The sequence below is a fragment of the Meles meles genome, chromosome 6 (assembly GCF_922984935.1).
Source record: "Meles meles chromosome 6, mMelMel3.1 paternal haplotype, whole genome shotgun sequence".
Lineage (NCBI taxonomy): Eukaryota > Metazoa > Chordata > Mammalia > Carnivora > Mustelidae > Meles > Meles meles.
In genome coordinates, this window is record NC_060071.1 from 78,552,660 (window position 1) to 78,576,799 (window position 24,140).

The 24,140-nt window shown below is 56.5% G+C and overlaps 2 protein-coding genes across 7 annotated transcripts; both read right to left on the bottom strand.

Moving 5' to 3' along the window:
- Positions 1-17,066, bottom strand: TGM1 (transglutaminase 1). 3 transcript variants are annotated; one of them, XM_046009603.1, is made up of 15 exons: positions 16,985-17,066; positions 13,536-13,847; positions 13,226-13,414; positions 11,982-12,230; positions 11,483-11,601; positions 11,271-11,378; positions 10,661-10,835; positions 10,140-10,278; positions 9,905-10,008; positions 7,433-7,521; positions 6,797-6,950; positions 6,398-6,679; positions 6,110-6,270; positions 5,613-5,749; positions 1-721 (listed from the first exon to the last, which is right to left on the bottom strand). In XM_046009603.1, exons 1-15 carry the CDS (start codon positions 17,064-17,066, stop codon positions 493-495), a joined length of 2,529 nt encoding a protein of 842 aa, XP_045865559.1. In that variant the 3' UTR covers positions 1-492. The 3 variants fall into 3 exon arrangements, with proteins under 3 accessions (XP_045865559.1, XP_045865560.1, XP_045865561.1); XM_046009604.1 differs by lacking the exon at positions 16,985-17,066 and adding an exon at positions 14,554-16,978; XM_046009605.1 differs by lacking the exon at positions 16,985-17,066 and adding an exon at positions 14,096-14,340.
- On the bottom strand, positions 17,042-23,377 carry RABGGTA (Rab geranylgeranyltransferase subunit alpha). Of its 4 annotated transcripts, XM_046009609.1 has the most exons (18): positions 23,280-23,320; positions 23,131-23,186; positions 22,904-22,961; positions 22,633-22,743; positions 22,143-22,267; positions 21,764-21,951; positions 21,316-21,519; positions 20,917-21,000; positions 20,747-20,829; positions 20,556-20,657; positions 20,349-20,454; positions 20,201-20,252; positions 19,955-20,043; positions 19,729-19,817; positions 19,519-19,635; positions 18,589-18,702; positions 18,240-18,327; positions 17,042-17,262 (listed from the first exon to the last, which is right to left on the bottom strand). In XM_046009609.1, exons 3-18 carry the CDS (start codon positions 22,904-22,906, stop codon positions 17,114-17,116), a joined length of 1,704 nt encoding a protein of 567 aa, XP_045865565.1. In that variant the 5' UTR covers positions 22,907-22,961; positions 23,131-23,186; positions 23,280-23,320; the 3' UTR covers positions 17,042-17,113. The 4 variants fall into 4 exon arrangements, with proteins under 4 accessions (XP_045865565.1, XP_045865562.1, XP_045865564.1 ...); XM_046009606.1 differs by lacking the exon at positions 23,131-23,186 and having other exon boundaries at positions 23,280-23,377; XM_046009608.1 differs by lacking the exon at positions 23,280-23,320 and having other exon boundaries at positions 23,131-23,260.
- Positions 23,378-24,140: the final 763 nt, after the last annotated feature.

Here is a 24,140-nt window from a genome sequence, read left to right on the forward strand (position 1 = left end):
TTAGATCCTTCCCTCCCACTGTAGGTGCCAGGGAAGAGAGGCAGTCCAACCCCACTCCAGGGGGCTTCCAAAGGGTTTTGGTCAGTAGCTGCACCCTGGGGTTGGGGGATGGGTCAAACACTCAAGGTTGTCCTGATGCTAAGCAGCCCTATCTCGAGAGCTGCTGAGCTGGTCCCATTGCTGACCCACCAGCCAGCCTTCTCTGACCCAGCAGCACCAGAAATGCCCCATGTGTCCCTGGGACAGACTGTGAGTCCACACTCCTTGGCCTGGCACAAACTCACAAACGGACAGAACGGTTTCCTTAAAAACAGTTCATTAAAAAATAGTTTATTAGCATCTGTGCTGCCCTGTGCAAGTAAAGAATGGCTCCCTCCTCAGATGCCCCAGCCTCCCCTCCTGGGCTTCTGGGGAGCAGCTCTGCAGTAGGCCCCTGACTTGAGGCAATGTCCTTGCTCATCTGACTCCAGTCCCATCACTCCTGGCCAGGGGCTAAGCCCCACCCCGAGATGCCATAGGGATGGTCTCCCCTGAGTGACTGTCGCCTCCAGCGTCTGCGAAGACTCCTCCACCCCCAGGGGCCGGGGCCACATCCACCTGGATGACACCGTGCACCTGGGAGAGCTGTGGGCTGTCCAAGCTGGCGATGAGCTGGCGGGGACCTGGTCGCACAGGCACGAACTTCTGGTGCAATGTCACTGTCTCGTTACCCCCAATATCCCTGTGGGCAGAAGCAGGGTCATGGCTGATGTGGCAGCCAGGAAGGAGAGAGCAGGAAGTAGAACCCTTCAGGCATTTCTGGGCTCAGCTGGAACCCCTACACCCATGGCCAGGACAAAGCCTGAGCCCCAAGGCCTCCTGGCCTTTGCCTCTGCCATAGTCAGGTCAGTGGCCTCCCAGCTGCCTAAGCTGGGATTCTTTTGGTCGTCCCAGGACTCCTCCCTCCCTACTCCCACAAAGACCTGGACAGAAATAGCTGTCTTGTCTCCCCTACCTCTCCACCACCAGTGCTCCTGCCCTAACCACAACCACCCATCTCTATCCCATCTGGGGTTTCCAAGACTGAGGAAAGTTAAACCCAGACTTTGGGGGTGCCGGGTGGCTCAGTTAAGTGTCTGCCTTTGGTTGAGGCTCTGTTCCTTGTGTCCTGGGATCAAGCCCCGTATCTTGCCTGGTTCCCCACCACCCTGCTCAGCAGGGAGTCTGCTTCTCCCTCTTCCTCTGCCCCTCCCCCTGCTGGTGTGTGCGCGTGTGCACGCACTCTCTTTCTCTCTCTCTCTCAAATAAATACAATCTTTTTTTTTCAAATAAATAAAATCTTTTAAAAAATGAGACTTTGGTTCTTAGCACAGTACTGCCAAATAATTTCAGTTTTGCCAAGAAAGGAAGTGGAAGAAAATTATATTCTGCCATAATCATCCTTCTAAACAGGAAGGAGCACTTTAAATACCTCAAAACATTGGACGGATGCTATCTCAGAGAAAAAGAAAAGTTCTTCCCAAGAACAGACAACTGGAATCTTTTTTTTTCTTTTTAAAGCAATTTTTTAAAAAAGACTTTATTTATTTATTTGTCAGAGAGAGAGAGAAAGGGAGAACACAAGCAGGCAGAGCAGCAGGCAGAGGCAGAGAAAGAAGCAGCCTCCCACTGAGCAAGGAGTCCGATGTGGGACTGGATCCCAGGACCCTGAGATCATGACCTGAGCCAAAGGCAGCGGCTTAACCAACTGAGTCACCCAGGCATCCCAGACAACTGATATCTTTAAAGTGACACTGTGTGTGTGTGTGTGTGTGTGTGTGTGAAAGAGAGACATACACGTGTGAGTATGCACACACTTACTAGTGTCTTCATTTTCTCCCTTCTTCACGGATATCTGACTATTTAGTCCCAGACCATCCCTCTGGAAGTCACAGTTTCACCAGTCTTCTAACTGGCCTTCTTGCTGCCTAGGTCCTATCTTATTTTCCCACTCTGGTCTCTAGTAACTCGGAGGTGAGCTGAACCCTTGGAGGGCTGGGCTTCCTCAGCACTTATGGGATGAGACTGAAGCTCCCTAACCCGACACACAGGCTCCCTCTGACTCAGCCCTGCCTACATGTCCTCATCATCCCCCTCCATTCCACCATTCCTCCTGCCCATCAGCCCTGACAGTCAGCTCCTTCCCCTCCCTGAACTGACGCTGTTTTCACACTCTGCTCCTGGGCTGGCTCCAGGCTGTGCTCATATCACACTCTCAGTGAGGGCTCCCTTGAGCACCTTCTGCCCTCAGGGAAATGAGCCTTGTCCTGCTCTGAGCTCCCCCAGCAGCCCAGGTGTGCGCTTTACACACTGAACATGACTGCATCTCCATCCTGCTGGCACACGTCTCTTAGGATTTGTCCTTTCCTGCCTCTGCCTGAACCCTTGCTTCTGGCCCCCTAGTCAAACTAAGCCTGCCCTGGGGATCTTCTCTTCTCTGGAGCCCGACTCTGGGCACCTCAGTCCTCCCAGGGAATGAGCCAGAACCACAACTTCGAAGATGCGCTCTCCTTGGGACAAAACATTTAGCTTGGAGCCTGCTTCCAAAGGGCTTCCCTGGACCACTTTGTACTCTTTCTGCTACCGCTGTTAGCTGTGTGGTTTATGATAAGTTATTAAACTTCTCTGATCCTCACTTTCTGGTCTGTAAAATGGGAGTGAAATGCAAAATGAGGGGGTGGGATCAGATAGTCTTATAGGTATCTCTAAGCTCCACGAAGGAGGGAAGAAGTGGCAGGCAGGTAGTATATACAGTCTATCTGTTAAGTTAAAGACCAAATTTCTAGACTTCTTATCAAAAATATATAATTAGACATGAAGTCTACAACATAACAGATAGGCTATACTGTGGCTGGTTACAAATTTGTATTTGTAACTTCTGCCGACTTTTCCATAGATACAAGAGTTAAGTTGTTTAGGCTCAGACCAGCCTTTAAAATTCCAGGTGCACCTGGGCAGCTCAGTCAGTTAAGCATCTGCCTTTGGCTCAGGTCATGACCCCAGGGTCCTGGGATCGAGCCAGTAGGGACCCTGCTTCTCCCTCTCCTGCTTCCCCTACTTGTGCTCTCTCTCTCTGTTGAATAAATACAAATTTTTAAAAAACACTCTACTTAATTCACACTAGAACTGAACTGTACTATTTCAGAATACAGCCTTTATTTGTAACATGTTTCCTAGGGGAAGCTGCTTTCCAGCTTCCAGCCAGCAACATCAAGATCTCTCCCAGCCCTGGCTTGGTGTCAGTCGCGACAGTGCCACACCTATGTCTGTGAGTTTAAGTGGGGTACATCAGCTGCTACAGCTGGAATGTGCCTGAAACTGAGTGCAGGTAATGAAACCAACTCTCTGACAAGGACACCAGAAATGAGACATCCAAATGAGCACTGTCCTGCAATTACGTACTTGTTCAGCCATGCTGCCAAGACTTGAAACATTTCTAAAAACTCCTCTCAGACTTTTCTTCGGAGCCACTGAAAACCACAGGCCCATCAAGTGCACCCAGTCTAGTGTCTCTCTCTGTCTCACCCCCCACCCCCTAGCCCCTGCCCCAACACCCCATTCCTCCTTTACAGCCAAGCTTCATTTCTGATGGAAGAGGGCATCCCCACCCATCTTGTTCATCTGCCTTATTAATTAGTCTTAGCTCTAAATAGCCTCAGGCTGTTTCCCCAAAGTCAAAACTGCCCCAGAAGGCCACCCTAAGGACATTCTAGAGACTATGATTCAGGCTGTGGGGGAAATTCCCCAGAAGGGCTTGGAACAGACTTCCAGCCTCCCCTGGTGACTGGTTTGGCTGTGACAACAGCCATCTGGAGGAGTAAGTCTGGAATGTTTACTAAGTGGCCAGTCGCCCCGCTGGGAGGCACACCTTAGGCTTAATGGGGTTTCTATCCCACAGCCTTTGATGTGCCAATGAGAGCAGAGTAACACCCAACTGGAATCTAATATATCTGAACGACCAGCCCAGGCACTTCCCCTCAGAGTTCTCAATTGTTCTGTAGACCCCAGACTGGGCTCGAAGTAGCGAGGAGCCAAAGAATGTCCAAGAAGGACCTGCCTTGAGAAACCATCATCCAACCCTCTTGTTTGGGGGTATGGGACACGGACTGGGGTCTTTAAAGGCAGGGGTTGGGGGACACTCATACAAGCCTCACAGCTAAAGAGAGGGGATGGATCCCCCATGCTCAGCACAGGGGTCCCCTCTTTACTCCCAGTTTGGGGGCAAGAATCTAAGGTTTGGTGGAGGTGCTGAGGGGAGTCCAGCTCTGGGATTCGCTCTCCATCATCTGCAGGTGAGAGATGTCTACACGGTGAACTACTTGGGAGCCCCAAGCTGCACTCTCTAAGGTGAGAGGGACCCACATAGTGTGAATGGGGAAAAGTACTCTTCTGTGGCATATCATATCACCAAGGGTCAAGGTTGGGGCAAAGATCAGGGTAGCAACTATTCAGCTTTGGCCTATTGGCAAAAGTGGGCGGCCACCGCTGGGCAGAGCCTTCTGTGTGTCAGGAGGAGGCGTGGGCAGGGCAGGCAGGGACCCCCTGCTTCCCCCACCCCACTCCTCCACAGGGGCCACCCCTTTCCCTCAGGCACTTTTTGTCAAAAGAGGAAAACACCTGCCCCTGTCCTCAGAAGTCTGATCTTAAAGGTCAGCCTCTGGCCTTCTCTGCTTTCCCTCTGTGCTATTCCGGGGAGGGACATAGCAACGTGTGCACATCTATGTCAGAGATGACAGCACAGGCCCAGGGACACAAGCACTGTGTCGCCTCACCGGGTACGGAGGCTCGCCTGGCAGGGGCTGAGGCCCAGGGAGAGTGATGGGGGACCTGAGGCACAGGGCCCTCGCCTTGGGAACTGCTGCTCTGCCCTCATGATGCAAAGGCAGCAAGAGGGTTGTGAGCCTGCCTGTCAGGTGCGCCGGGGCGGGAAGAGCGCCGTCTGCCCTTTATGGCGTGGCTGCCAGCTTCCCTGTGGTAAAGCGGGGCTGATGGTGGCCATAATCAAAATAAGAACAACCAACAGAGACTCACCCTGGGCCAAGGCCAAACTAAATGCTTTACGTGCCTATCTCACCTAGCTCTCTGAACCTCCCTCGGAACCCAGAGTGTTGTCATGCCCACTTTCCAGGTGAGAAAATAGGCTTCAAGGAGATAAGTCACCTGCTCCAGGGCACAGAGCCAGTGAGTGCTGGAGTTGGGACTTGAACCTAAGTCTTCAGGATCCCAAGGCTTTGCTTTTAATCATATGATGAGCTCGAATGTACCTTACAGGGTTTTTGTGGTCTGCGAATGAGATAACGACTCTGAAGTGCCCAGTGGGTTCCTGAGCACTGCGCATGTGGCAGTGATGAGTTGCTAGTGATTCCTAAGGGAAGCGCTGGCTCCCCAGGGAGACGGCGGGGAAGGACCAGCCCAGCACTAGGCACGTACCAGGTCTCCTTAACCGTTCCTGGCCCTGAACTGAGTCAGGAGACATTGCTGCCTGGCTCCAGGCTGCTGTACTGGGTCCTGGCTGACTATTGTCCTGACCAAGAGAGGAAGCAGTGTGGGACCCAGGGCAGAAAAGGGCAGGGGTGGGGAGAGGCCAGACTCACCCCACATTGAGGATCTTGGGTCTCTGTAGGCCGGAGCCCTCGAGCCGGAAGACGACGTTGGTGAGGGTGACAGGCAGGGGGTTCCTGAAGACAATCTGTACTTCGCACTCCTGGCCAACCACAGCTGCCCCCAATAACTAGGAGAAGAAGCAGCCACCTCCACGTCAGAGAGCCCGGCCAGATACAGTGGAACCATCACTCCACCAGAGGGAAAACTCTGCATCAACATCTTCCCAAGTCCCACATTTCCACCCGAGAGAGAAACAGGGCTCCGCAAAAGCCAGACAAGAAACTCCAATCAGGAATATGAGATCTGATTTTACAGATGAGGACACGGAGGCCCAAGGGCCCAAAGCCAGTCTCCGATCTTCTTCTCCTGAACTGCTCGCCAGGCCAGCCCTCTCCCAGCTTCTTGCCCTCGCCCCTTCCCCTCCACCTTCTCCCAGCGCCCCACCCTCACCCCCACACACCCGGGGCACCCAGCAAGCCACACTCACTGTGAGGGAGAGGTCTGGGGTGCGCAGACGGAAGGTATGCTGCTTGGCCAGCACCTGGCCGCTCTCCTTGACGTGGCCCGAGACGTTGAGCAGCATGGAGCCCTGGTCTACAAGGTGGGGCCGGTATTCCTTGTAGGCCACAGGCATGGACACGCGGTCCGCTGTGGAGAAGACGCAAGGTGTCACGGGGGCCTTCTTATTTAGACACGGCCTCTGGGGGTGTCCCTGGGCCCACAGCCCCAGGGTGCCCGGCCGCCTGTGGGGCAGGGCTGGGGGAGGGGTTCTTACAGGCCCCTGGCGCCAGCACCACTTCCTTCTTGCTCTCCTTGAACACAGGCCCTGTGACCCCGGTGTAGAAGGTGACGGAGAGGTAGAGGTGCAGCTTTACGGTGCGGGGGCTGCCGCCGCGATTGCTCAACACCACGGAGACTGCCAGGTCCTGCCCCATCACTGCATCCTGGGCCTCCACCTGCATGGCCACATCCTCTGCCGAGTCGCGGCTGGAGTACACGTTGGGTTTGCTGCCATGTGCGGCTGCTGTCTCCACTGCCTTCCGCTCTGCTTCTGAGCCTGGGTGGGGGTGGGGGTCGAGGGTCGGGGTGAGGTTGTGGCTGCTGCTGGAGCTGGCAGGTGCTCAGTGGGAACCCCAGGGGTGGGCCAGAGCCAAGCAGGCCGGAGGACTGGTACCTTCTGGGTGTTTATACACGTGGGTGACATCGTCCCGCATGTTAGATCCGATGGCCTTTGTGACGATGAGTGTGCCAATGGCCTTCTCCTCCACATACACGATCTTGAAGCTGCCATCGTCCTGTCGCTGCCAGTAAACTTTGTCACTGTTGACCTGTCAGGGGAGGGGAGTGGTGGGGGGCCATGAGCCAGGACAGAGCAAGCCTGAGGGTCTGAGGGTGGGCCTGACCCCTAGCTGCAGGGAGGGCTGAATCCAAAGGTCAGGAACTTCCTTGCACAGTTGAACTGGGAGACTTTCCAAGCTGAGCCAGACGAAGGCGGAGATGAGAAGCTGGGAGGCTCCATGCAGTACATTTGGCATTAATAACAGTAATCCCTTAGGCTCATCCACTGACTTTACGACTTATAAAGCAGTTTCATACTCATTATTTCTTTTGATCCTGAGTACAGGAAGCACAGCAGCCATGATTATCACCCTTTCACAGTGGAGGAAACCTAGACTCTAGGACGAATGACTTGCCCATGGTCACACAGCTACTCTGTCAGCGGTGCAGTCAGGACCAGAGAACCCAGGCCCGATGCCAGTGCTCTCGTCCCGCCAGACTGCCCGAGAAGGACCTGGAGCAGAGTCCTCACCTCGGCAAAAATGAAGGGTGTGTCATACTTCATGTAGACCAGGCCATTCTTGATGGACTCCACAGAGCAAGGCCCACAGCAGAAGATGCCTAGGGGAGCAGGACAAAAAGGGGGGGATCAAAGGAGGTTGAGGGAACCCTCTGATCCTGGGGAGAGGCCTACCCACCCAGGCCCAGCACCCACTGCCTCAGGGTCAGCTGCAACCTAGTGCAACCCAGGGAAGGAACACAAAGAAGAGTTTGGTTCCATTTGGCCTCAGTCAACCAGGGCGAGACCAAATGTGGGACAAGCCTGTTCCTGACAACCAAATCCTCGGCACATCCTTCCTCCACTGGCGAAAGCTGGATGGTGGCTGTCTGTGACCCCAGAGATCAGGACCCCCATCCTGCGTCAAGATGAACCCAGAGTCCACTGTGGCTCTGCCTGCTGGCTGGGAAAAGAGCCACCCTTCCAGAAAGATCCAGAACAAACCCTCAGCTCTAGAGCCTGTAGTGTGTCCTCTCTATGGGGAGATGGGAAGGGAGCTGGTAGGAAATAGAGTCTGTTCTCAGCATGCTCAGGGGAGATTTCTGGCAGAAACAGGCTGACAACGAAGAGGCTTAGCAAGAGAGGACACAAAATAGGAAGTGAGGGCCATCCAACAGAGAAGAATCTTAGAGGGGCGCCTGGGTGGCTCAGTCGGTTAAGCGTCTGCCTTCAGCTCAGGTCATGACCCCAGGGTCCTGGGATCAAGCCCCACATCTGGTTCCCTGCTCAGCATGAGTCTGTTTCTCCCTCTCCCTCTGCTGCTTCCCCGGCTTGTGCTTTCTCTTCACTCTCTCAAATAAATGAAATCTTAAAAAGAAAAGAAAAGAATGACACAAAGAAAAGAATCTTAGAAAACACCAGCACTATGGTTTCCTTTTACAGATGGGGAAACAGGCCCAGGGAGGTCAAACAGATATCAGGGTCTGACAAGACAATCAGATCAGAGAAAGGAAGGAATAGATATTGACAGAGAAGCTGTTATTCTCCAGGCATGCTGCTAATCTCTCGAATGTATGATGACCTCATTGAATTCCCCCAACAACCCTATCTGGTATATATATGTATCTATTCCCCATATTACAGAAACATCAAAGTGCAAAGGTGCAAGCAACTTGCCCAAGGTGACCTGAGAAGTGATCGAGCTAGAATCAAGCCTGGGTCTGGCTGGCCTCGGAACCCCTGCGGGCTCTGCACCCCATTGCTCCCCAGAGTGGGGACAGGAACTCAGCTCTCCCAGGGTCCGGGGCCAGGCTGTCCTGGTGGGCATCACTGGGTTGCAGGAGTCAGGGAGCACCGTTCTCAGAGATGATTGAGAGGGAGGGGTCTGGCCAGAGAGAAGGAATGTAGGCTAGGCAAACACCATCTGACATGGGGTGAGGAAGGGAGAGGTGGGGAAGAAGGCAACAAGAGGGGGAGGCCTGGCTGCTTAGCCCTGGAATGTTAAGGTGGGAAGGGAGGGCTGTTTGAGAACACAGTGTACAGCAGGTCTAGTTTTGGCAGAAACGTGTGTGCTGGGGAAAAGGAAATCAGTAGGTGAGGACATCAGTGATGGTCTCTGAGGTTTGGGTTATGAGGGCTATTTTCTTCTTCAAACCTGTCTGAACACTGGTTTTACTCTGTACCATACATACAACTCAAAATGAGCAACAGAACAGACAAGAGGGGAACTTGGTGAAAGTGAGATTGTGTGAAGGGAGGAGTCAGGGATAGGAGAGGCTCTGCTGCTGACCTACTGCTCTGTGCCTTAGAGAAAGTCACTTGACCTCTCTGGACCACCACTGCCATGTGTCCCACAAGAGCTTGCGGTGGTCCCCAACCCAGTTGATCTTCAGCATCAGCAGGGGAACTTTCAAACTTTCCAAAAATATAGATTCTTAGTATCCCTCTATCCCTGAGATGTCTGATGGTTCAGATCTGGAGTGGGACCTAGACATTTACTGAAGACAAAACAAAAACGTCCCGAGAGAGAATTACATTTTGTGTTATTCAATTCTGGACTCCCCCACTCCATCTTCCAGGCATGTACTACTTATTATAATGACCTTTTTAACTTTAAATATATATATTTAAATAAAAGAGCCCTTCAATTAATTATCTCCGGGATGTGTGAGTAAAAAAGCAAATGAGAAGAGTGGGTGTGTTTGTGAGGGAAACCTCTTACTGAACTCTCTTGAGTCTTTTGATGTTTGAGCTATCTGAATATATAAATCATAAGAAATCATAAACAAAGGAAATCTAGGCAAATAGATGGTTATGCAGAAAGGCAACAATCGACTAAAGGCCAGGCGGCGATTCTGTTGGTAAGCCCATTTAAAGAAACACGGGGGTTAAAGGGCCTGGCTCTATGGCCCAGACGGGTCCTGACACTTGGGGTCTGTCACCCAGGCTGGGAGATGGGGATGGGGCCAAGGTGGGACACAGCGGCCAAGCAGGGCCCCGCCTCACCGCTGCTGGTCTCCTGGGGTGTAGCGTCCACCACCTGCCACCCATCAAAGCCCGACGGCAAATCTGGCCTCTTCATCCAGCAGTCGTTCCACACGTGGAAGTTCCTGGATGGACACGGAGGGTGGGCTGGGTCTGAGCAGCCTGCTCAGGGCCTCCCCACTGTCCCCTCAAAGCCCAGGTCGTGGTCACCATCCCTTGGCAGGAATGGGCAACCCAGGCCCAGCCCCAGTCTCACCAAACAGAATCGTGGTTCAGGTGTTCCAGGGGCTTCATGTTCTCATCAAAGTAGATGTCCATGGTGAGAGACGTGTCTGTGTCGTGTGCCGAGTTGAAGTTGGTGACAGTGCGGGTAGCCAGGCCCAGGCAACGCAGCACTGTGGAGGAGCCAGGGTTAGGGTTCAGGGCCCGGAGAGGGTGGGGGTGGTGGGCAAGTGAGGTATCAGGTGAGGAACAACGGGGTGACAAGGGTCACTGGGGTTGCCAAATGGTGTCAGGGGTCTGGAGGCCTTGGGGTCAGGGAGCATTGGGGCTCAAGGGAAGCCAGGCTACCTGCCTGACTTGTCCCTGCCTGGCTCTTCTCCCTCCTTTCCCCTAGGCCTCTTTAAGTAGTTAACACTAATTAATAATAATTAAGGCCAGCCTACCATCCATCCCCCCCACTTGTCCCTGCACTAGAGCTACCACTGGGTGGGGCTCTGGTTTCCCTCCCTCTTTCACATAGGGCCCAGGCAGCTCCTGGCCCAGGCCCTCCACTACCTGTGGTGGTCACGCCGGCGAAGACCCAGCACTGGCCATAGGGGACGGAATAGCCAGTGCGCAGGTAGCTGAGTAGGATCTCCACGCTGCCCACCCATGCTGAAGGGTTGGTGCCTCGAGAGTAATCACCAGACCAGTTTCCAATCAGGACCCCATTGTCGTCCAAGGAGTTTACCTGCCCAGGACAGGATGGAGTGGGGTCGAGTGGAGGGAGAGGTCTGGGACCTTCCATGTGGTCCCCAGCCCTGCTCCTGCCCCCACCCCTTACCCATAAATGCCTTGGGATCTAGCCAACAGCCTGAGCCCTGCCCACCCCTCCCAAAATCGTCAGTCCCCAGCTGCAACCCTGCCAGATCTGACACTGTAATGTGAATCCTGGGTGTGCCAAGTTTTGGGTTTGGCCCTACATTCCACAAAAGCTGGGACTGAAGCCAGGAAGAGTGGGGTGGGGCCAGGCAAGAAGGAAAGAGAGGGAGTAAGACCCCTCCCACAATACCCTTTGCATGGGCGGGATAGGGCCGTGTTCCTGGAGAAATCAGAAAAGGCAGCAGCATTGGATGGAGAGGGCAGGAAGTGGACACATAACACTCAGAGACATGAGGGTGCTCACCATGGCAGAGATGACCCGGGAGACACTGACAGGGTCCCCACGGCCTCCATATGGCATTCCCCGCCGGTCCAGGATGTACAGGCAGGCATCCAGCACTCCATGATCAAACTGGAGGGAGGGAGGGCAGAGGTGACACCTAGGTCACCCTCTCCCTCACCCCACCCCACTGGCCTCTTTCTCCCCCAGGCACATGCGGCCATGGCCAGTCATACCTGTCCATAATTCCAGGTCCGCTCACCAATCTGGGCTTCAGTCCCATAGTAGATTCTCCCAGACTCATTAAGCACATACTCTTGTCGCCAATCCTCATGGTCCACGTACACGATGTCCTCTGTGTCCCCAAAACACACATACCTGGTCCCCTCTTGCCCTCTCCCTGGGCCCCACCTGCCCCTGGGCCCATTCTGCAGGACTACTGTCCACAGAGGAGTGAGGACACCGCTAGCCTGATGGCACTTCTCTCCAAGGAAGGATGGAGGGAGCATGACAGAGATGGTGGAAGACGGCTGTAACCAGAGCTGTTCACCAGCAGAGGCAAGGCTGCATGACCTTGGGCTGTTGCCTTTCCACGCTGGACCTTGGTCACCTCACCTGGACAACAGGAGGCTGGCTTCTCCTAGTGCCAGGGACCTAGTCTAGGATTCTAAGAAGGGAAACTCTGACCGGTCCTCCTTCCTGTCCACGCCCTGCTCCTGATTCCAGTAGGCTCACCTGGGCACCAGGGATTGAAGAGGATGTAGATCTCGTTGCTGGGGTCAAAGGGCAACTGGAACTCGCCAGCCTCGCAGCGTGTGCGGATGGTGAATTGAAACTTGCCGATGATGGCGTTGGGGGAGGTGTGGACCCGGAGGTTCAGATTCTGCCCACTGGCCTTGGTCACCTGTGCTTTCCAGCCTCCACTGCCCCCCTTGCCCACCGGGATGATCACGTGGGTGCCCTTCCCCACCTCGGGGTTGTTTCCTGGAGTAGAGGAAGCAGCAGTTAGCTGGTGAGGCTTCTTGGAGGGGAGATAGAGCCTTAGACTTCTCCCAGCCCCACCCAGAATGTGTATGAGCCAGCATGTGTGTGTGTGTCCCTGAGTTGGGCCATCACCTTAGTCTGTGACAGTCTCTGAGAGCAGCTCTGTCCCCACCCGATGCTGGCCCACATGCCAGGGCAGGGCCCCAGTCCAACATCCCAAACCTGTTCCCCTGACACTGAACTCAGAGCTGGGTAGAAGAGACCAGGCCACCATCACCCTCTGCCTGGCCTGACTGTCTCAGTGGCTGTGCTGGAGAAGCAGGGCTGCCCTGGCTGGGTCCAGATGCCCCGAGCCCATGTGGAAGGGCAGCCCAGATTCCAAAGGAACCCTGCCTACTCTGTGGGGCTGCAGCTTCCAGAGCCTGGAGCATCCCTGGTGGCAGTGGTGGGGGTACCTGGGAAATTAGAGGCTGGGGTGGGCAAGGCTGGGCTCTAATCAAAGGGTATGAGGAGTCGCCCGCCCCCGGCAGCAGCATAATCACCAGCCTGGGCAGTCAACGGCCACCAAGCAACGCGGTGAGGGAGGCACCTGCCCTGGGCCACGGGGACGGAGAAACAGAGAGACAGAGCTGGACAGAGAGGAGGGAGAGAGCCAGCCACACCCTGGGGAAGGACAGCAGACACAGAAAGAAAGACACACAGAGGCAGCCACGATGAGGAAGAAGTTGAAAGAAGCACTTGAAGAGAAAGTATTTTGAGACAGATGCCCCTGGAGGCTCAAAGAGGCTGAGCTTGGGAAAATGGGACACCAGGACCCTCCCTGAAACATACTCCCATGCTTGCTCCTGGCTTACGTGGCAGAGGTGAGGAGTGGGGTGAGGGAGGAGCTTGAAGATGTCCCTCCCACCCTAATACCAGACTTGAGAGGACCTGCTAGCTAGCACTCCCGCACCCTCAACTGGGGCTTTTGTCCTCCCGCTGCAGGCCCCACTGACCAATAAGCAGCTCCAGGGCGACATGATCAGAGGACTCATAGGGCCGAGAAAAGTGGAGGACCACGTGGAAAGGCTGTCCACGGCGTATAATCAGCTCATCGTACTCAAACTCGTCTGTGTGGTGCTCTCGGCGGTTCTGGTCTGACCGTGCACGCAGTAGATCCACACCGGTCACCACCAGCATGCCCTCTGCAAGGCCACAGCTCTGGGTCAGCAAAGCCCTGCAGGAAGCCCAGGCCTCCATCCTAAGCCTCCTAGGCCCCCATTAAGGCTTTTCAGCTCACAGAGAAGGTGGACAGGAGGGCCTCACCTCGGATGGTGCCATCTCCAGCAGCGTTCACATCGCCAGTCCGGGAGCCAGGTCGGCGGGAACCTGAGCCCCGGGAGTCCGGTCTTCGACTTCCAGAGCGAGACCCTCGACCTCCGTAGGGCTCAGGGCCCCCATCACCATCTGTCCCATTTCGGCAGGAGCAACAGGCACAGCAGCGAGCCCAGAAAGAACGGCCTCCTCGGCGAGACCCTCTGTCTGGCTCTGGCTCTGGCTCCGGAGAAGGTGTGGTTGGGGGCTGCCAGGGATTCCCACCCCAGCGGCCCACATCTGACCGAGGACCATCTGTCATGCCTGTGTGGAAGAGGCAGGGAGGCTCCGATCACCCACTCAGACCTCCTGTACTTAGAATGCCCCAGCCAACACACACAGAAGCCCTCCATCTGGAGAGCTCAGTCCCATCCAGCTGAGATGATCTGACCTTGCCCCAGAGACTCCCCCAAACCCAACCAGGGACCCTCCCCAAAGGCTGCTCAGATTCACCTAAAGAAACTACCACACAGCAGAGAAATTTTCTCCCTTTCACCTCCAGTGACACCCACCAAACCAGACGCCCCGTTGAGAAACCTGTCCTCAAGAATTCATCCCAGAAAGGAGTGGACACTTGTCACAGCCTCAGGACCCAGTACACAGACCATCCCTGGGACCGGCTCCCTTCACCTGCCAGTTACTCAGTTTAGAGGTCCATGAGCCGCCTGCCTCTAGGACTCATTCTAAGCAGAGAACCCCCACCCCATCCCTTAGCAGAGGCTCCCTGCAGAAGACAGGCAGTGAGATGCAGGACTTGCGGTTCTTGGCATTCCTCACGTTGGGTCAAACACCCGCACAGAGCTGTGGAGTGGCAGGGTGCTGCAGGTGCGGGAGCCCGCGGTCCCCGGGGCGCAGAGCCTCTGCGTTGGAGCAGCCTGACCTGGGCTGGCAGGCTCTGGCTTGTCTGCGCCCCAGTGGGGCCCAACCCAGGTCTCCAGGCTCAGCACCGCAGTCCCCGATGGAGCCTCACCTGGCGGCGGTGTTGGCGACAGCAGCGCTGAGTGCTTCCGCCGCGCTGGGACAGGTCGGGACTGCTGGGCCGGGGTGAGTGCAAGGTGTGGGGCGGGCGGGTATGTGGTTTATAAGGGGGGAGGGCGGGGCCAAGCTGTGGAGAAGGGGAAGCCTGATTGCTCCATTCCCCCCCACCCCACACCCCGCAGAGGCTCAGCCTCCAGGGGCTGTCTCCAGAGGTAGGGGCAGGAAATGAGAGTTGGCCCCATGCCTTGTCTCCTTTTCCCTTTCGAGGAACTGTGGCAATGAGATGATAAGGGGTGGGGTCGGGGTCTGCCAGGACTCAAAGCTGAGGTGAAAGTGGAAGGCTTTGCTGAGACTGCCCCCACTGAGGGACCCCGCTCCAGGCTAATTCCTGCCAGACTGGGGCAGAAGGGGCACCCTCTCCTGGGTGAGAGAGCCCGAGGGCAATGGGGCAAGGTCCCCCTTCCACCCTGGCCCCTATGCAGCAGACGCTGTTCCCAAGCTCAGGTGGCCTGCCTCTGCTCCACTCTCACAGGCCCCCTGCTGCCAGGCTCTGATCTGGTGTGGCCCAGGCCAGGCTCAGCCCTGTGAAACTGGCCCATGGGCCTGGGCCTGGTCCTGGTCCTGCCCAGGGAGGTCCCGGGCTCCTTAGCTGCAGACTGGTGACATCAGCAGCCAGGCCCTCAGACTGGCTCCACCAGCCAACCCCTGACCTGCCGGCTCTACCAGATCCTCTGATCCCCCCACCCATCTCTCCTTCCTTCTTCCTCCAGCTGCTTCACAACCCCAGCATGAACGAACTGCCCCCAGCTTCCTGTGTCCCTACAATTCTGAGATTGTGTTGGGGAGGGGAGTGACTGGTTACGGTCAGGGTAGGAGTAACTTCTTATTTTCTCCCCTCGGCCTGGGGGCTTGGTGAAGTCTTAGATCCTTGCTCTGTGGCTCGAGTGGGAATTGAGGCCCCCTCCCTAGAATGCAGAGTACCCCCTTCTCTCACCGAGAAGGGTGGCCAGTCAGCTGGAGTCCAGGATTCTCCAGCCTGGAATTCTTCCCAGAAATCCTGACCAACCGGCTCCAGGCACCTGCCCTGTGTGTCTCCCAACTCCACCCTGGCACTGGAGGAACACCAGGGATGCCACTGAGAGAACCCTAAGGTCAAGTGGAGGTCAGGCATCTTTGGGGAGGCTCTCCTGAAAGTTCGGGAATGTTGGGGCCCTTTTCGTGAGGTCTCTTCCTTCCATCCTGCTGTTGTCCTAGCTCCGCCCATGTGCCACCAGAGAGAAGACAGTGAGAATGGGGTTGGCAAGATGACACAAGGAAGCAAACTTGAGGAAGGGCCGAGTTTGGTGATGCATCAGGCAGGGAGGGGCCTCAGGGAGCAGGGACTGAGACTCTGGGACCTGGCAGGGAGCCCTCCACACCCACTCTGACCTTTGCCTGCCTGGTTCTCAAGCCCTAGACCTGGCAGCACCTTCAACACTCTTAGGGGACACACAAGTAAAAATCAAAATTTCAGGCAAGTGTCAAGCAGGTCAGCCAAAGGGCCTTGTTGAAGGTTGCCACTAAGAACTTGTTCAGCAGAGAGGAGGGCTCTGAGCAGCCGGAAATGTGTGAGCACATGTGGGCCCCAGGAGATTCCCAAGGAGCCAGGGAAATGCCTTGTCACACTCTCTCCCTTTTGTTTCTCCTTCCCCACCTAGCCAGGTTTGACTCAATGCCTGAGCCCCTGAGCCACTCCCCTCTCCTCCCTCCAGGAAGGCTAAGCACCTCAACGCTTTAAAGTTAGGACAAAGGGTGTGTCTGGGGGGGCTCTGTGGGAGCTGACACCCAGCTCAGTACCTTGGGAGCTGAGGCCAGGCTCTGCCCATCACTAGGTCCCAACGCGGAAGGAAGAACACGAGTCAGGAATCCCCAACTGAGGTGCAGAGACAGCTGTGGCTCCGGCACACAGGGGTGCGCCCTACCAGCAGCTTCCTCCTCAGTACAGTGGGCCCCACCTTCTCATCCCTGAGCGTTTGGGAGGGCCAGCTGGGATCTAGCATATTCAAGGGCTTTTCAACCACAGGATGCTCCACATGAGGACCGACGCTGTTGTTGCAGAGGGTGGCACAGAGACACCCTGGCTCCTCATGGAAACAGCCCTCTCGGCTATGGTGAATGAGCCAGGGCACGGAGGGCCTCTGGAACGGGCAGGAGTCATGGGAGAAACTTTTATGAGTCCTTCTAGCTGGAGACTTGGAGCTGCTCTGCAGCCCAGCCCCGACCAGAACCTGAACCCAAACCCGATCCCTGCCCCAGCCCAGACCAGAAGGTGAGCTCAGGTTTTGCTCATTCGCCCCAGTACGAAGACTTCGGTTCCCCATGGTTAAGAAACAGCAGAACTGAGCAGAAGATGAAAGCACAAGGGAAAGCTGACACAGCCTCACCCTCTCCCTTTCTTGTCCAGAATAGCTGGCAGGAGTAATGGCAGTAGCGGCACAGCGTAGCAGCCCAAGGGGGCCTCTCCATTGTTTATTCAGTCCCAATAAGTTAAAGACCAAGGGGGGGAAGGATCTCTAGGTGAGGATGCTGTTAACTGAAGGCAACAGCTCAGCCAGGTGCTCAGAGGCGCCCACTGCTTGGCACAGCGGGTTGCCCTGCAGGTGGAGGAGGACCAGCTTGGGGCAAGAGACAAGAGGCTGGAGCACTGTGGGCTGCCGGAGGCCTTGGGCAGGAGAGTCAAGGAAAGCGCGGCCAGTTCTCCCAGACCCATGTGCTCCTGCATAACCATCCCGGTTTTCCCACCAAAACAGGGGCTGCTGCTTGGCATAGGCAAGCTACCTGGCTTGCCTGCTGCTAGGCATCTGGCATGCGGCCCTGGACCGAGTAAGGCTCCAGACTGCAAACCCCTGCCCCCGGGGCCAGGCAGGAAGCCCAAGCGGTGGGTCAGATGTGGTGCCGGGACTAGTGGACTATAGCCTAGGAGAAAGCTAGCTCTGGTTCCAGAGGCACCCATGTTTCCACTCGACAATGCGCAAGGCTGGCTGAGTGGAAAAGCAGGCCAAAGGCTGCTTTAACTTCCATTTTTTTTTTTTTTTAAAGTAGGCTCCACACCCAGCATGGGGCTTGAGCTCACAACCCTGAGATTAAGAGTCATATACTCGGGCACCTGGGTGGCTCAGTGGGTTAAGCCACTGCCTTCGGCTCGGGTCATGATCTCAGGGTCCTGGGATCGAGCCCCGCGTCAGGCTCTCTGCTCAGCAGGGAGCCTGCTTCCCCCTGCCTCTCTGCCTACTTGTGATCTCTCTCTGTCAAATAGATGGATAGAATCTTTAAAAAAAAAAAAAAAAAGTCATATACTCTATTGCCGAGCCAGCCAGGAGTCCCTAATCTACCATTTTTAAGTAGAATCAGAATTCTAGATTTTTTAAATACAAAACGTACTGATTTTTAAAGTATCGTGTGGTACCCAAGCACACCTGCAGGCTAGTGGTCTGTGAACTGTGGCTTGAGAAAGTCACTTCCGCCCCGCGAAACCACCAGTGCACAGCAAGGAGGCCCGTACGGCCTCGGGCTATCCTCTCTCCTTAGCCCACACTGCCACAACCGGCCCCTAACTCCCCACACACTTGCTGTGTGTCCCTTCCCAGTGTGGCACCTCACCCCACCCGCTGCCTGAAAGGCACCCAGGAGGAAGGATACGGTTGTTACACAGGAAGAGCTCCCGCAGCCGGGGCAGGCTGGCGACACCATCCAGAGACTCTATAGCATTATCATTGGCCTGCAGGACCTGGGGAGCAGCGAGGGCAGAGAAGTCGAGGCAGGGCAGGCAGCTGGCAGCATGGGACTGGGGCAAGCAAGTAGGGAGGTTGGGATGATCTACTTAGAGTGCAGGGAAGGCTGCTGGGGTCAGGCTAGGTGATGGAGGCAGAGAAGTCAAGGGGTCATCTGCAGGGGCTGGGAGGATCTGGACACCTCTTTGTGGGGTGGGCAGACCTCTGAGGGGAAAGGGAAAAGGGCCACCCGGGACAGTGACGGAGCAGATCTTTACCTCAAGGCAGCGCAGGGCAGCCAGGGCGGGGGGCAGGGCTCGTAGACGATTGTGTGACAGGTCCAGGTGAGTGACCAAGAGCAGCTGCTCCAGATGGCAGAGTATCGTTAGATCCTGAGGAGGGGTACATCCAGTGAGACTTGGGGGAGGGTCTGCAGCCATGGCTCATGAGGCACTTACCCTCTGTGCCCCACACAGGGCCTTGGGGACCCTGGCCAAGGACAGGAACAGAACAGGTGACAAGCTTACCTTACAACCCTAAGCAGTACACATCAAGGACAAGGGACAGACAGGGAGTGCTGGGGTTGGGTGGCAGGTGGGTAGAGGGGCAGACGCGGCTTGGAGTTGGGGGCAGGCACGGGGGTGGAGGAGTGTGCTAGGGAAAGCACCGACACCGGCAGGAGTGGGCCTGCTGAGTCTGGGGGATCAGTGTGGTGGCAGCAGAGGTGGGCGGCAGTGACACGACGGAACTGCTGTGTTGGGAAGACTGACTGGGAAGGACCACAAAGACAGAAAATAGAGTCTGGGAAGTTTGTCAGACCTCTCTGGAAATAACCCAGGCCTTAGGCTCGGGGGCCTGCCCCAGGGAGAGAAACATCAGAGTGAGCGGGTGTGGGGAGGAATGAAGATGTGACTGGCCCTGGGGAAGGGATGGCACAAGGTGGCCCTGTTGACTCAGGACTGGAGACTGGGTGACCAGAAAGATGGGGGCAAGTGACAGAAAGCAAGGCCAGAAAGAAGACTAGGCTGGGAGGAAGATGGAGTCAACCTTGGTTAGGTAGAACATCCGGAAAGGCACCTGCTGAGGCCAAAGCCAGGGGCATAGGGAGGCCAGAGTGTCTCCGCTCAAGTGCATGGAGTGGACACAGAAGCTGGCCAGGTCACGAGGAAGGAAGGGCGGGCCTGGGAAGGCACCCGCAGCAGCCGTACCTTGTGACCCAGGTGCAGCACGCGCACCTCGGCGTACTCCATCTTGAGCACGCTGTTCTCCACCAGGAACTTGCTGCGCAGGTCGTCCAGGTATGCGGCCCGCATCGGGTCCACGGCCTGGCAAGGAGGGGGATGGCAAGGAAAGCCTGTCAGCTGTCTTCCTGCTGCCCACCGGGCCTCCCTGATCCCTAATCCCACGGCCTGACTTGCCTTGAGGGTCTGGAAATACTGCAGCGTCTCCTTCTCATACAGTAGGGGGTCCAGTGCCCGCATCAGCAGGATGATGGTGAGCAGACACCCTAAGGAGAGGGTGAGGAAAAGGACTGTCTCTCCTAGAGCCTCCTCTGCTCCCACCTGGAGACCCTGCTCTCCCCAAGAGGCCTTCCTGGAAAAGTGTCTCCTCAGAAGAGCAGGATGTCAGGGAATGGGGCCTCACATTTATTCTCCGGCTCCAGCTCCTGCAACTCCTTACAGGACTCAAGTTCAGACTGGAGCACCGTGGACTTCTCCACCGACAGCTCACACCTGAGGATGCACAGGGCAGGGGAGCGGACGACGTCTACTTGGGGCACCAGTTGTCCCCAGTATCTAGTCTGAGACCATCTGCGCAAGCCCAGCCTCCCGCCCCAAGTGCCCAGAGTCCAGAGCCCCTCTCCTGGTCCGGGTGCTTCCCTGCCATCACCTGAAGAGCTGCTCATCAGTGGCTGAGTCCCGGCACCAGCCCTCCTGGCGGCCTGCAAACAAGAATGGGTAGTAGAAGGGGACCACCATGAGGGCAGGAGAGGGATGAAAGTGCTGCCTCGAGGGGGAAGAGCTAGAGGCTGTGTCACCTTTTAAAAGCACACACTCCTTTTGGGCATCGCCTGCTGTCCAAATGACACGAAATGTATGCTGGGGCAACTGGTCATTGAGGGAGGCGGCGGGCAAGTCACAGAGCTGGAAGCACTGGGTTAAGGAAACGCTTGAGCCTCACCACTTCTCTGTCCCACTCCAGCCCCACTCCAGCCCCCTACTCTGCCCCACCGGTCCTGGGATACCCAGACGTGGCTGGGCCGGGTCCTGCCATCTGGGGTTCTCCACTCCACAGCCAGGGGTGACTCGTCCACCATGAGCAGCAAGGTCTCTGTCCCAGACCCCACCTGGCCCAGGGGACAAAGACAGACCCGTCAGCCCCAATGGCACCAGGCCCACATCCATGATGCTCTCTGGCAAAAGCTGCAGGACTCACTAGGATGGGCCGAGAGAAGGAGACAGTCAGACAGGCCTCATCTCGGCTCACATGCAGGCAGCGCAGGGCATCCTGAGGATCAGCTGGGGGGAGACACACCCTCAGGTCTCCTTAAATCCTCTTCCATTCCTTCCAGCCCGAAATGCCCAGCCTCTTTCCCCCCTGCCCACCTCGTCCCAGGAGCCAGCGGTGATAGAACCAAGCGCTCTGATCATTGGGGTCAGTGAAGAAGGCGTTCTGTACCAGCTCCAGTTCTGCAAGGGGCCAAGAAGGCACGGGCTATGGCCAGGACCTTGAGGGGCCCCTGGCCACCCCAGCATCCTACCCTCGCCCTGGAGTACCGCCAGCTCTTGGTTCCATTCATCTGCTGGCCCTACACAATGGCTGCATCTTTCCCACTGAACACTCGAGTCCGCTGTAGCCAGGGGTTGACTCTTAGGTGCCTCCAAAGCCAGGTACAAAGTAAGGGCTCAATGAGCCCAAGGAGCAGGTTCAGGAACAGGGTTAGGTAACAGGGCTGGAAAGGCAGCACCACAGAGTCTTGCCCAGCACCCTCTGACCCTGCTGACCTTTGAGGAGCACATCCTCGGGGAGGCGTCCCTGGGATCCAGAGTCTGGCTGGGGGTGCAGCTGGGGCAAGAGACAAGAGCGGTAATGCCAGGAGGAGTAGTTGGAGAAATTTCGGGTGATGAGGCTGTCGGTGAAGGCTAGCTCCTCTGCAGGGGGCACAGCTGCCTGTGTGGCCACAAAGCGCCGGTAGTCCCAGCAGTGAACTAGGGGAGGAGTGACAGCGCATCTCAGAAGTAGGGCAAGGGGAGCTGCACAGCTGGAACCCCTGGAGTTCCCGTGGAAGCCCTCAGAAACACATCTGTGCACTCTATGGGGGATGTGTTTGGCTCCTTCACCCCTTTTGCCATCAGCTCTGTGGGCCTGTCCTGGTCATCCCTCCCAACTCTGGGCCTTACTGAGGCCCCAGGGACCCAGGGCGAGGGGCACAATCGGCAGGCAAGCACGTACAGTTCCGCTCATCGACCTCAAGGAAGCGGGCACATAACTCCAGCTCCCTGGCCCAGTTGGGCTGTGGCAGACGTCTGAGCAGCCAGCAGCGGTGGTGCCAGGTACCATAGGACTTGGGGTTCACCCGCAGGCAGCTTTCCAGGAAGCCCAGTTCTGTCTTCACCAGAGCTGCCAACTCCTCAGGGGACCTGCACTCAGAAGGAAATGGGACTCAAGGCCCTCCAACACTCAACCTCAGCTCAGCTCGCCCCTCACTTTCTACACCCGGCCCTCAGCGCCCCTCTACCTATGCCCCTGGCTGCCCCATTCTTCCTCTACCCCTGGACTCAGGCAGGACAGGGCCAGGGCCAGCTTCCTGGGGCCATGAACTCCTACGCACTTTTGGGCCTCCAGCTGCTGAAGCACCTCGCGTCGACAGTTCCAGAGGGTGGCAAAGTCAGGGTTGGCTCCCAGAATCTGGCTTGTCAGTTCCAGCACTGATTCATCCAGCTCACCAGCCTGGCGCTTAGAAGATAGGTAGCAGGGTCAGAAATCATTATCAGTCTCCCACTGCAAGGCTAAATAAGATAAGCAGGACTACTGAAAATTCTGTAAACCCCACGCTACACGATAGGTACCATGCAGAGCACTTCAGGGTTTACAGGAATCCTCTGGTTGAACATTCACAACAACCTTATGCAGTAAGGCCCATTTTATGGAAGAGCAAACTGAAACTTAAAGGGATTCAGTAACTTGCCCAAGGTCACACAGCTTGTAAGCGATGGAACGCAGATATGGATCCAAGCAGTCTGACACCAAGGCCCAGCTCTTAGCCTCTGTGATATAGTAAGAGGGCCACCTGGAGAAGGGGCTACCTCTGAGGGCCCCACCTTCTGGAAGACTGTTTGGGTGGCTGACTGGTATAGCTTCAGCTTCTGCTCCCGCTCTAGCCTTTTGGCTTCCGCCTGCTCTTCCGATGTCTTCACCTTCAGGCGCCCGTGCTAAAGGGATGGGGGAGTTGGAAGGGTGCAGGCTGCCTTGCAGGAGCAGACCCACCGAACTCCCCCAACTGCGGAGCCCCAGGTTTATAGATGGCAACGGAGGCAAGGCCACGAGGGCCACGGGCATGCGGAGGTGAGGGGCTTGACTCAAAGGTCTCACCATGGTGCCAGCTCAGGGCTCAGGACAGGGGAGGGGGTCCAGTAGAAGCCCGAGAAACCTGGGGAAAGAAGTGTCAATCACGGGAGCCCCGCCCCCAGTAGCCCCGCCCCCAGCGAGTCCCCGGAAGCCGCACGCGAGTCTTGGCGGAGACCCCCGGGACGTGAAAGGGTCCTGAGACAAGGGGCGCTAGTCTTAAAGGAGGCGCCCACCCAGACCGGGACTCGTACCCGTGTCGCCTCGCCCACAGCCGATCCTCTCCGGGGCCGGACCCAAGCCGGGGCACCTAAGCAGTAAAGACCACTCCGCGCCTGGAGACTACCGCTACCCGCCCACCCCACGGATCCCAGACACTCCCGCCCCCCGCGGGCGGACCCACCTGCGCTGAGGGGAGGCGTGGGGCACGCTAAGCTGCGGCGCCCGCCACCGAGCCCAGGCACAGGGTAGAGCGGCACCACGCTCCGGCTCGCCGAGACGCAGCGCCCTCTGCAGGCCTGGGGAGGGGCCGGCGGCGGAGTAAGGCGGGCTCGGGAGGCGCGTGCGCCGATCCTCTCTCGAAAGGCCAAGTCACTGTACTTAGCCCTCTGGTGCTTATGAGTACGCATGCGCGACGGTGTATCGCGTGTGAAAGCCGTGGGGCTTGTAATTTCAATCAACTGCTCAAACTGCAGTGTATTCAACAGCCGGGGACTCACGCAGTCATCACCCCACTGACCTCACTCTACCTGCGAGGGCCGCCTCCTAGCTGCCACATCTAACGGGTGGAGTTTCCTGTCGTTATCTCCACTGACCTTTGTAGCTTTGATGCACCGACTTCCTTCCGCTTGATAACCTTTCCTGGCTTCTGCACATTTGCCCCTCTCTTTTTTTTTTTTTAAGATTTTATTTATTTATTTGACAGAGAGAAAGATCACAAGTAGGCAGAGAGGCAGGCAGAGAGAGAGAGAGGAAGGGAAGCAGGATACCTGCTGAGCAGAGATCCCGATGCGGGGCTCGATCCCAGGACTTTGAGACCATGACCTGAGCTGAAGGCAGAGGCTTTAACCCACTGAGCCACCCAGGTGCCCCAACATTTGCCCCTCTCTTCTCATCTGTTCACCTTCTTCTCCCCTAAATGTTAGTGATCTCCAGGGCCCTTTCCTCACCCCCTTTCACATCACACACTATTCCTGGAAGAAGATTCACAAATCCAAGACTTCTCCTGCTTGGTGTTGGAACTCCCCAGAACTCTCTCCTGAAC